We start from the raw sequence: 12,045 nt of genomic DNA, 5'->3' as shown, positions 1-12,045 counted from the left end.
CTGGATTGTTTGGCAGCACCCACTCGATGGACATGAGTTTGCGCAAGCTCCAGGAATTGGTGATGGACAGGGAAGCCTGGCGGGCTGCAATCTATGGGGTCACAGAGAGTCGGACGTGACTGAGCCACTGAACTGAACTGACTGAAACGATTTCTAGGGTGGGGGTGGGGAGCCATTGCAAGTCTTTGGCAGAGTACCAACTGACATTTCTGGATACAGAGTCCATATATTTATTTCGGTTTAATTAGAAGATAAGTAATATGGGAGCTGTGTGGAGTGGGCCAGAGGGAAAATGGAAATTCTGCCATAAAGTCTGGTAGAAGGTTCAGAGGCTGGATAGGCCCTGAGTGGCAGGGAATGTTCTGTAAGTGAGTCTAAGAAGTGGAGGCGGCAGACAAAAAACTATGGGATCTCAAAAGATAGCAAGCTTCAGAATAGAAGTGTAAAGAACTTTTAAACATAGGGTTGGAAGCTCAGTAAATGTTCCTTTCTCTGTTCTTTTTCCTAAACCGCAACAGGAAAACATAATAGTTTTCTATTGTGCTTAAACACATGTGGGTGATGGTGCCGCTTACTGGATTGTTAGGTAGGAAAAATTAGCTCCTACAATTCAAATCATTCAGCAAATACTCAATTGATACAGAGATATAAATAATCCGTAATAATAGAAACATTCAACACTTTGGTGCACAGCTGTGTGCTAAAGCCTGTGAAAGCAAAGGCGGATAAGCTGCCGGCTCCCTCAAGGAGCTTATGGATTAGTTGGGCAAATGCACGTGTGGAAGGCCAGCCAGTAAGGCAGAGCACCTGGGAGCTGCCCCAGAAATAGTCAGAAACAAGGAGCTCCAAAGAGGGACAAATCCCAGTGGAGGGGGACAGAGCCTCGCACAGCAGGTTACTGCACAGACTTGGGCATCACTGGGGTTCAGGGCCGTGTCAGGGAAGGTGAGGGCTTTCTGATGTGGAGAAGGGTATGAGCAGAGGCAGGTATGTGTTGTAGGTTCTTCTGATAAGTGGATTTTATGTTGAGTCACAGAAGCCACGTGGGGAGGTAGAGGGAAAATACTAGAAATCTTCTGGAGGCCAACTCTGGTGGGCCCAGAAGGGCAGGCAGGAGATTCTCATTGACTCCTATAAGCAAGGAGAGACCCACCCTCAGTTGAGGGGGCTACACAGGGACTTTTGTTCACTTGAGGTTTGCAGGATGGCCTGAGAGGGTATGATGGGAGCCTGGGGAAATCCATTGAGAGGCTGAAACAGCAGTCCAGGGGTGCACGGATGAGAGCTGGAATTAGATCGATGGAAGGGAAAGGAGAAGTGGTATCAAAATCATGTTGAGAATAAAGCGCCACAGACACAAACACCCGTTGTTCTGTTGCAGTTTTTAAAGCCGTGGAAGCCATTCCGATAGAATATCCTGTCCCATTGGAGTGAATGTTGACCAGATATTTACCTTGAATGAGAATAAAGATGTTAATCCTCTGTGGCCATTGACATTTTTTGGCTTGGACAATTCCTGGACTTCCCACGATTGCATGTATTGTGTCTTAATGGTACAGTCGTACCAAAAAACTGGTTCTAATTTTTCCCTTTTCTTTCCTTCCAAATAGACTCTATCAAGAAGAATTTCAAATCCATATCTCGAACATACTCCATCCCAGGTATGATTCTTTTCTGCTTTACAGCATTTCTGAAACAATAGTTCACAAATCCCGGTGTAGTACTTGCTAGTTAGAAGTCTGCCCTTTGCTCCTGATCACACCGTCTCCTTCACGTGGAATGACATGGCCAGAGGTGTTTGGACTGTTCTGACAACTGTCATGTAGACAGATGTTCACTAAACAAGGGGAAAAAATTTCCCCCATTTTCCAAGTCCTTTACATGAATGTGTTATGAATATGGTAGAGTTTGTATATAATAGAAATATTTTCTATTTGCTGAATGATAGAAATGCTGTATTTAAAAAATAAGGGATGTTTTACTCTGAAAACTTTGTGAAAAGGGGGATTATTTATAGGTATCTAATAGTAGAATATCCCTGGATACTTACCGAGACAAGGTGGGGCTGCCTTCATTGTGTTGTTAAAAAATCGGCTGACAGGGTTGTGTATTTTAGAAAGATAGGAGACTGTGAGCTTTGTGAGGACAGAACCTTTGGTCTTGTCCACCACTGTGTCCCCAGCATCTAGAGTGGGGCTGATCGCTGCTCCGTGTTTTTGAATGACTCAGTGAACGAACGCTGTCAGGATTAGTCAGGTAGTAGTTGTTGTCTGGCTTAAGTATTTTTTTTTTTTTAATGGGTTTAGCATGTTAAAAATAAAGTCATTTCCTGTCCTTCTCATCTTCTCATTAGGTTGTGTTTAGGAGGTGATAGTATGAAAATTAAGGGAGTATAAGGATGGGATTGGAGTGTTCAGGATTAAGTTATAGTCAATATATTATCAATTGTTTGCCTTGGGAAAAGATAAAAATATTCTGTCAAAACTTTGTGGGTGCAAAAAGAGTTCAGCAAGAAACAAGCGAACAGATGTAAGCATGCACCCTCAATATATCTTCATTTTCATGAGCCTTTACTTAGGAAGAGAGTTCATTTCATTTCCTTTGTGAGGCAACATTGCCCTGTGGATGAAGTAGTCAGTTACAGAGAGAGGAGGTAGTTTATAAAGTGGGACATAGACTTCTCCAGATCTAAGGGATACCCTCCTTCATCCTCCAAGATCCAGAGATGCATACAGGCAAATCAGAAGATTAAAAGAAGAAGTTATATGAAATTTTTATCTGTTAGATGCAATCATGAAGTAGATGAACCCAGGATGCTTGGAATTAACTATGAACTCTGCAGTTGAGTGAAGCTTAAAAGCAAAGCAGACAGCAGCCTGGTATGAAATTATATCATGGTGTGAGATGCTCACTAGATAGGAAAAAATTTAATTTTCCCATCTTCCAAGATGTTTATGTGTTTGTATTATCAATATGGGAGAATTCATATAAAAATGTTCTTCAGTTTGCTGTATTGATAGAAACATGGTATATAAAGAAAAAAAAACAGGTATTTTGCCCTGGAAATTTTGTGTGAAAGGAAATTATTTACAGTTAAAGCAGTTTAGCATTTGGAAAGTAGTTATTATAGCCTAATAGCTTAAATGGTCCAACAGCAAAAATAAATAGAATAGGTAGTTACATAGCTATTATCTTAGCTATGTATGGTAAGATATAAGTGTTTTAAGTTTAGGGACTTGGCCATAATTTTTCTGTATAGTGTGTCATTGGCAGCTCACAAATTGTCACATTATTGTTCTGCATTCTCAGTGAATCTTTTGTCTTTTCTATGTAGATTTATGGGGAGAATTCTTCTTGTGCAGGAAGAGCATTGCGGAATATTATCATCGTTCAGGCAGCTGACCTGATAAAGGACAGAGCGAACCTCAAGGGGTTTTATAGGTAACACAGTTTCCTAACACCTTGTCAGAAATTCTCCTTGAGAAAAAAAAAAACAAAACTGAAAACGTGTTAAAGTCATAACCTTGATCACAGAGAGATGGGCTATTATGAGGAGTAGGAGGGTTGCTGGGTTTGAAGTGTCTGCTTGGGAGATTGGTGGTGACTTCTCTCTTAATTAAACGAGCTGAGTGTTGGACAGCTGGACTCCTGGTCTGAAGATCAGGCGAGGAATGCTCAGCTGCAGGTGTGCATGGGCTCCTGAGAGTCTGCTCTGCTTCCTCAAAGATATGATGTTATATAATGTTTTTATTGGACGTGTGCTGTGTTGGGCCTTCTGTAAATACAGGTCCCCTCTATCAGAGCTCTGTGAGGATCCTTTGGAGGTCCCTGGGGGAGAGCGCCACTACTCTGACTCTCCAGGTGGGAGTGAACTGCCCCTTCAGGAGCTTCGGGGTTGGGGAGGGCCAGGTGGGCATAGGGATGGCACTTCTTTGCCTTGGCAGATGAATAAGGGTGGAGGTGTTAGAGTAAACGGATGGGCATATGGTCAGCTTAAAGTACATCTGGACCAAGAAGATGGTCACGGAGAAAGTTCAGGGCACATGTCTTCATTTCATGGAACCATTTAAAGAAATAACAAAAGTGAATGACCAGCTTTTTATGAATATTTTTCCAAGTAGAGGTATTAAACCACAGCAAACAATACTAAAACTACAAAAATAAACAGAGAAAGAACCACTATCATTTATTATCATTATTTGTTCTTGCAGAAATGAGATTACAATACCATGAAGAACAGGAAAGAATACTCAGAACAAATGATGCCAAAAAAAAGTAGGAAAGGTTCTCAGAATAAAGACATTTCTTTGAGTTAACTAAGTTTAGCTTTATCACCATCTCCTTATGGTATTTTCTTTTTTTTCCACTTGCCACAGATGGGAAAAATTTCATCATGGCCTAGATTTGGGGGGAGAGTGCTTCCAAACCTGTTTGAGTAAGAAGACCCCCCGTTTTCTATTGAGGCATAGTTTACATACAGTAAAATGCACAAATCTAAGGGTGCAGATGGATGAATTTTTAATTATTACACATACCTATGTGTCTGCTATCTACAGCAAGATCTAGGAGGTTTTCACACCCCAGATGATGTCTTCATGTCCCATCCCTATCAGTAACTGTCCTAGGCCGACAACTTGTTTCTAATCAAAAACTTGGCAGGATCTGTAATCTTAGGCACCACTGAGCAACTACATAGTGGAGATGAGAGAACTACAATGAATTAACACTTTAAAATCCCATGTTTAATTAATCTTACTAGTATTTATGTAGGTTTTGACACCTTCCACATAGGTTAGACATGATTTATTCTGTTGAGAAACAGTGTTTTTGTGTATATAGAATTGTGAATCTCTTTAAAAAGCTCCACGATCACTCCACCTACTTGCTCCCATAACGAATTCAAGCCCCTAAGTCTGAAAATTACTAGCTTAGGGCCCCCAGGTCAAGTAGTTGCACCATGTGGCTGGGATAGGAGCTCTGAGTATAGTTGCATTGCTGCTGCTGCTGCTAAGTCCCTCCAGTCGTATCCGACTCGGTGCGACCCCATAGACGGCAGCCCACCAGGCTCCCCCGTCCCTGGGATTCTCCAGGCAAGAACACTGGAGTGGGTTGCCATTTCCTCCTCCAATGCATGAAAGGGAAAAGTGAAAGGGAAGTCGCTCAGTCGTGTCCGACTCTTAGCCACCCCATGGACTGCAGCCCAGCAGGCTCCTCCGTCCATGGGAGTTTCCAGGCAAGAGTACTGGAGTGGGGTGCCATTGCCTTCTCTACTTCATGTAAAATCTCTCTCTCTTTTTTTTTCTTTAATAGATGATAGTATCAACTGTAGACAAGTCTAATTTTTTTTTTTCTTAAAAACTAAAACTGCCCGTACAAGCATACCTCAGAGATACTGTGGGTTTGGTTCCAGACTACCCCAGGGCAATGAGTAGCACAATAAAATGGGTCACATGGATTATTGTGTTTCCCAGTGCATGTAACAGTTATTATACTGTAGTCTATTAAGTGTACAATTGCATTATGTCTAAAAATAATATTCGTCCCTTAATTTAAAAAATACTTTATTGCTAAAACTTGCTAACCATCATCTGAGTCTTCAGCAAGTCATCATCTTTTTGTTAGTGGAGGGTTTGAAATGTTGTGAGAAGTACCAAAAACAGAGACACAAAGTGAGCAAATCCCATTGCAAAAATGGCACTGATAGACTTGCTATATTTAGCTTGCCACAAACCTTCAGTTTGCAAACATAATATCTGTAAAGTACAGCAAAGGAAAGTGCAATAAAATGAGGTCTGCCTATGTTTTTTGTCTTGGGTCATTTGTCTTGGGGCCTAATTGTGAGCAGACTCATAGGATTCATTTTCACTCCTGTATAAGGCTGTCTATAGGACTGGTCCTTGCTCTCAGTTTTGTTCCTGATTGGATATAGACTGAAAAAGAATTGGAAGATGTACATTAATCAGGTTCATGGAAAAGAACCACCCATCCAAGCAAGAGCATACTTTGAGTTTATTGATAGTAGAATGTGGCGAAAGTCTAAGGACTGATTAACGCTCTGGGTTTAGAGACAAAGTGCTAATACGATAACATCAAATTGCCAACATCCACTGGATCATTGAAAAAGCAAGAGAGTTCCAGAAAAACATCTATTTCTGCTTTATTGACTATGCCAAAGCCTTTGACTGTGTGGATCACAATAAACTGTGGAAAATTCTTCAAGAGATGGGAATACCAGACCACCTGACCTGCCTCTTGAGAAACCTGCATACAGGTCAGGAAGCAACAGTTAGAACTGGACATGGAACAACAGACTGGTTCCAAATAGGAAAAGGAGTATGTCAAGGCTATATATTGTCACCCTGCTTATTTAACTTATATGCAGAGTACATCATGAGAAAGGCTGGGCTGGAAGAAGCACAAGCTGGAATCAAGATTGCCGGGAGAAATATCAATAACCTCAGATATGCAGATGACACCACCCTTATGGCAGAAAGTGAAGAGGAACTAAAAAGCCTCTTGATGAAAGTGAAAGTGGAGAGTGAAAAAGTTGGCTTAAAGCTCAACATTCAGAAAAGGAAGATCATGGCATCCGGTCCCATCACTTCATGGGAAATAGATGGGGAAACAGTGGAAACAGTGTCAGACTTTATTTTTTTGGGCTCCAAGGTCACTGCGGGTGGTGACTGCAGCCATGAAATTAAAAGATGCTTACTCCTTGGAAGTAAAGTTATGACCAACCTAGATAGCATATTCAAAAGCAGAGACATTACTTTGCCAACAAAGGTCCGTCTAGTCAAGGCTATGGTTTTTCCTGTGGTCATGTATGGATGTGAGAGTTGGACTGTGAGGAAAGCTGAGCGCCGAAGAATTGATGCTTTTGAACTGTGGTGTTGGAGAAGACTCTTGAGAGTCCCTTGGACTGCAAGGAGATCCAACCAGTCCATTCTGAAGGAGATCAGCCCTGGGATTTCTTTGGAAGGAATGATGCTAAAGCTGAAACTCCAGTACTTTGGCCACCTCATGCAAAGAGTTAACTCATTGGAAAAGACTCTGATGCCGGGAGGGATTGGGGGCAGGAGGAGAAGGGGACGACAGAGGATGAGATGGCTGGATGGCATCACTGACTCGATGGATGTGAGTCTGAGTGAACTCCGGGAGTTGGTGATGGACAGGGAGGCCTGGTGTGCTTCGATTCATGGGGTCGCAAAGAGTCAGACACGACTGAGCAACTGAACTGAACTGAACTGAGGCTGAGTCATTTTCATTTGTGTGGTAGTAAATTGAGGCAGAGTACCACATGAGAATTACTTGCACAGTTTTGATGTTTTCCATTCATTTGGTACTACAGGAAAAATCATACTACTTTTTTTGAGCCTTCATGTAAGTCTCTAAATACCACTGTCCCATTGAATGAGATGAGGGTCTGCCTGTACTGCTATGAACTGATGACTAAAACTGTAACTGGAGACAGAAGGAGGCCAAGAAAAACCAAGTATTCACCCTCAGAGATTAGTAAAGTTCTTATTTTGCTGTGGCAATCACATTGACCTTGGAGCCATCACCTTCATATCATAATGTTCCTATCTAGCATTGCAGCATTGGTGAGATCTCTGTGTACTCAGAACAACTTCTGGATTCAGTACAAGACTGAAGATAGGTGGGGAGTAAGAACTGCCGTGGGTGTTCACACTCCTCCCTTCCAGGCATCTCTGATTTCTCCACCACCCTCCTCACAGTCCTGTCGATTCAGGGATTTAAAGTGGATTGTTGCTGACCTGGTCCACAAGTCAAGGAGGTTGTTGGTTAACTGCAGTGGCCACTCACCTCATTTTGTTTGCTTTGGTGGTATTGTTGTTCAGTTGCCAAGTCGGGTGCGACTGTTTGCGGCCCTGTGGACGGCAGCACATCAGCCTTCCCTGTCCTTCACTATCTCCCAGAGCTGGTGAATTGGTGGTATTAGTGATAGCGTCTATCTTTATCCCAGTGATGTTTTCCCTGGTGCAAATGGATTTTCGAAAGCGATTCAAAACACAATATGATAAATTGCAGGTGGGGGTAGAAAGAGATTGTGCACAACTGAAACAGTAGCTTACTCTGAGAGCGGGAGCTTGATTATTAAGTAATACCTAGACATGACAGCAGTCATGGCTATACCGTGTTTGAGCAAATCGACTCAGTCCTGTCCACCACGCTTTCCTCCCCGCCTCCGACACAGAGCAAGTCTTTCCCGTTGAGAAGGTAGGGCAGGGTCCCGGGTCCCACCTGGCAGCCCATTAGACTTGAGGGCTCTGAGGCTGTACCCAGCCACACTGCACCAGAATCCTCATGTTAACAGGGTCTCCCAGATGACTCCCACTCAACACAGTCATGGGAAGCCCTGCTCTGGGAAACATCTTCCTGATCACCTGTGAGGAAACAAGCCAGTGCATCTGTCTAGTCACCGTTTGCAGTTTGAAAGTTTAGTTTGTTTAGTAAATGTTTTGTTGTATCCTGCCACTTTCCAGGTGGTGTCAGACACAGAACAGGCTGAGGAGCCATATGAGGAGCCATATTCTCATTGTTCTGAGAATGAGGATTAAGAAGATAAAAGTGCTTTACAAGCCCAAAGATGCTGGCTAATTGATAGAGGTGTTGAGGAATTAACACTTTGAGGATTTACTAATGAAAGTGTCCTATAGAATTAGAAGTTAATATTGACGGTTTGGTCTAATTGCCTGTTTTGTTGCAATCTGTTTTCTTGTATTGTTTAAAAAAAATCCATTTATTTGACTGTTACTCTTTCTTTTGTCTTACTGCTAAGCTGCAACTGGATTTGTACAGTTGGTACAACTTAGAATTGCCTTAATGATCTCAGAGTAGCTTTCAAATCTTTACCCAAGAAAGTGATATTTTAACTAAAGCTAGAATAGTTGTTCAGATATCTCAGCAGAAATGTTTATTACTTTATTTTTCCATCATCCAAGAAAATAAAGTATCTCATGGCATTTCTTCATTCTGTTGGTTACTGGGTGATTTCTAGGTATTTGTGATTATGCCAGTCATAAAAGGTAGGCAATATTTTTCTGTTCTAGAAATACAAATAAATGTTGGCATTTTTTTGGTCCTTAAATAAAAAGTATAGGAGAAAGATAGTCATTTTCATGATGCAGGTGTTTAAGAAAAACATTTTGATGTGACCTTTTTTCATACGGGAGAGTAGGTTTCAATGAAATTTCTGCATAATTAACGTTATTTCAGAAAATTTTCTTTATTTGGTTTTTCATCTGAGGCTGATAAAGATGCAAAGGTAGGCATGAAAATACTGCTTGTAATACCCAGATTAGGGCATTCTTTGAATATAGCTGTGTATTTTAAGATGGATTATAGAAAGTATTGCTTCAGGTGGTTAGCAGAATCCGTCATCCAGGTTTGTGGGTTTATGGTCCAGGCTGCTTGGTGGATTGCTTAGACTATCAGTCAGTCAGTCAGTTCAGTCGCTCAGTTGTGTCCAACTCTCTGTGACCCCATGAACCGCAGCATGCCAGGCCTCCCTGTCCATCACCAACTCCCGGAGTTCACTCAGACTCACGTCCATCGAGTCAGTGATGCCATCCAGCCATCTCATCCTCTGTCGTCCCCTTCTCCTCCTGCCCCCAATCCCTCCCGGCATTAGAGTCTTTTCCAATGAGTCAACTCTTCGCATGAGGTGGCCAAAGTACTGGAGTTTCAGCTTCAGCATCATTCCTTCCAAAGAAATCCCAGGGCTGATCTCCTTCAGAATGGACTGGTTGGATCTCCTTGCAGTCCAAGGGACTCTCAAGAGTCTTCTCCAACACCACAGTTCAAAAGCATCAATTCTTCGGCGCTCAGCTTTCTTCACAGACTATATTAACAGTCAAATTTATTGTTCTTTGAGACAAATATTAGGTTTAATCTCTGTTTGAAGAGTAGAAAACAAAACATTATACCCCTCACTGTGGTGTAACTTGGTCTAATCTTGGAATTATCATGTTCTCAAAGAGACGAGATAAAAATGTGTAAATGGTTGCACCAAAGTTGATCACCACTTATCGAGGCAGAAACATTGTCTTTCAGTAAAGGACTGCTAAATGTATTCCTTTGTTTATTCCAATGTATGTATTCAGAGAATTTGCTGTGTTCCTGGACTGTCCTAATGTTGGGGTTTAGTCATGAGTTACATACACATAGTCCCTGTTCTCCTGAAAATTATTCTCAAGGGAAGAAAGCAGGTATTATTCATTTGGAAATATGTATAATTGGTAAATGTTAGGGGAGGCAAAGAAAAAGTATAAGAGGATATGATTCTAAGCTTCTGTAAGGAAGTGATATTTGAGCTAAAATCTGAAACATGAATAAGAAGTATATGTCATTTATTCTTGAGTTGCTTGTCTAAAAAGAACATGAAAGGGATGGTATTAAATTAAATTTTTTTTTTTTGGCAAATGGGTGGCAACCATGTCTTACTGTGAATGCTTGCTTTTGTCTAGGAGAAGCTGCGTTGGGTCAGAACTTGTGGACTGGCTGCTGGAACACTGTCCTTTCGTCCAGTGCAGATCTATGGCCATAGGGGTCTGGCAGCTCCTACTGGACATGGGGATTCTGTCATCAGGTTAGTGTTACGTGTTCTGAAGGCACAGAATCCTGAAGCTGGTAAGCTGCTCGACCAAAATGTGTTTGATTTTCTAGATGATATACTCTAGATGGAAATTGTTTTTGCTGGTAAAGTGACAGGTCATCTTTTGTTATTTCTCACACCTTTTGGTAGTTGCTGATTTATTAATACAATCTGTAAGGGTCTTTCCCTTACCCCATCTCTTCTGTATTCAAAATGATGCTCACAATTTTTAAAAAAGATCAGTGGACATCTTTAGTTGCTCTAAATGTGTGATTTGTCTTGCTGTACTTAGAATAATCATCAGAAACTGACTGTATGAATAGAAGGTGTCTGCCATTTTAATTGTATAAGGAATCATGAACAGCTAGAAATATGATCTATGAAAATAAACTGTTTAAATAGAACAGAAAATTGATGTTAACTAGACACTAAAATTGGAGACGGAAATGGCAGCCCACTCCAGTATTCTTGCCTGCAGACTCTCATGGACAGAGGAGCCTGGTGGTCTACAGTCCATGGGGTCATAAAGAGTCAGACGCTGCTGAAGCGACTTAGCACAGACACTAAAATAGATGGTGAATATTTCTTTTCTTTGTTGAGTCCCAGGGAACTGAAGAATTATAAGTCGAGCAGCTTGGATTCTTTATTTAGCTCTACCACGCGGGTGCTGGGTCACTGGGAAGTTCTTTTCTTCTCTAGGTTATAAATATTGAGGGTCAGAGAACAAAATGAAGTTCAGAAAGTCATACCCAAGTCCTACTGTGGGAAAGTGGTACAGATGGGGATGTGGGTGTCATCTTAGTTGGTCACACTTAGCACCTGATGCTCTTATTTAGAAAAGCAGTTAACTGCCTTTAAGGATTATAATTATCAGCTTGCTTGTGAGGGTCAGGTTTCTGGTTTGCAAAAAATTTTACGTTAATATTTTTAGGAAACGTCTCCACTTCTTGATTTCTTTTAAAGTAGGGTTTCCCAGCCTTGGTAGTATTGGTATTTTCTGCCAGATAATTCTTAGTTGTGGGGGGCTGTCTTGTAAATGATAGGATGTTCAGTAGCATCCCTAGCACCCCCTAGTTGTGGCAACTTAGAATGTCACCAGACGTTGTTTAATGTCCTCAGGGCGGGGAACAGTTGCCCCTGGCTGAGAACCACTGATCTAAAACTTGGCATAGTTTTGTATTTGTGTACCATTAAAGTAATTAAATGTACTACTTTGGGACACTAAAAAAAAAAAAAGAAATGTCTTCTCCTCCCTTGGAATTGCTATTGATTTCACCTGTCCCTTGAAGCAGAAGAGTTGTAAAATCCACGTGAATGTGCTGGCCAAAGTTTCAAATAATAAAAATAGGTTGGTCAGTAAGTCCTTTTTCATTCAATGTGATTGTGAGCATGAATGGACTTAATTATGGTCCCATCCCTAGCTTCTCCCT

The 12,045-nt window shown here is 41.4% G+C and overlaps 1 protein-coding gene across 2 annotated transcripts in view; it reads left to right on the top strand.

The window, feature by feature from the left end:
- The window catches only part of RAPGEF5 (Rap guanine nucleotide exchange factor 5), a 236,226-nt gene that overhangs the window by 42,393 nt on the left and 181,788 nt on the right, over positions 1-12,045 (top strand). For both annotated transcript variants that reach the window (XM_055589976.1, XM_055589975.1), the window contains exons 2-4: positions 1,611-1,661; positions 3,335-3,441; positions 10,488-10,609. In XM_055589976.1, the coding sequence (XP_055445951.1) occupies positions 1,611-1,661; positions 3,335-3,441; positions 10,488-10,609 (280 nt within the window). The remainder of the gene's footprint in view (positions 1-1,610; positions 1,662-3,334; positions 3,442-10,487; positions 10,610-12,045) is intronic.

Source organism: Bubalus kerabau, chromosome 8 (assembly GCF_029407905.1).
Source record: "Bubalus kerabau isolate K-KA32 ecotype Philippines breed swamp buffalo chromosome 8, PCC_UOA_SB_1v2, whole genome shotgun sequence".
NCBI classification, from domain to species: domain Eukaryota; kingdom Metazoa; phylum Chordata; class Mammalia; order Artiodactyla; family Bovidae; genus Bubalus; species Bubalus kerabau.
The sequence above is the reverse complement of the archived record's forward strand: the minus strand, read 5'-3'. Positions and strand labels throughout refer to the sequence as shown.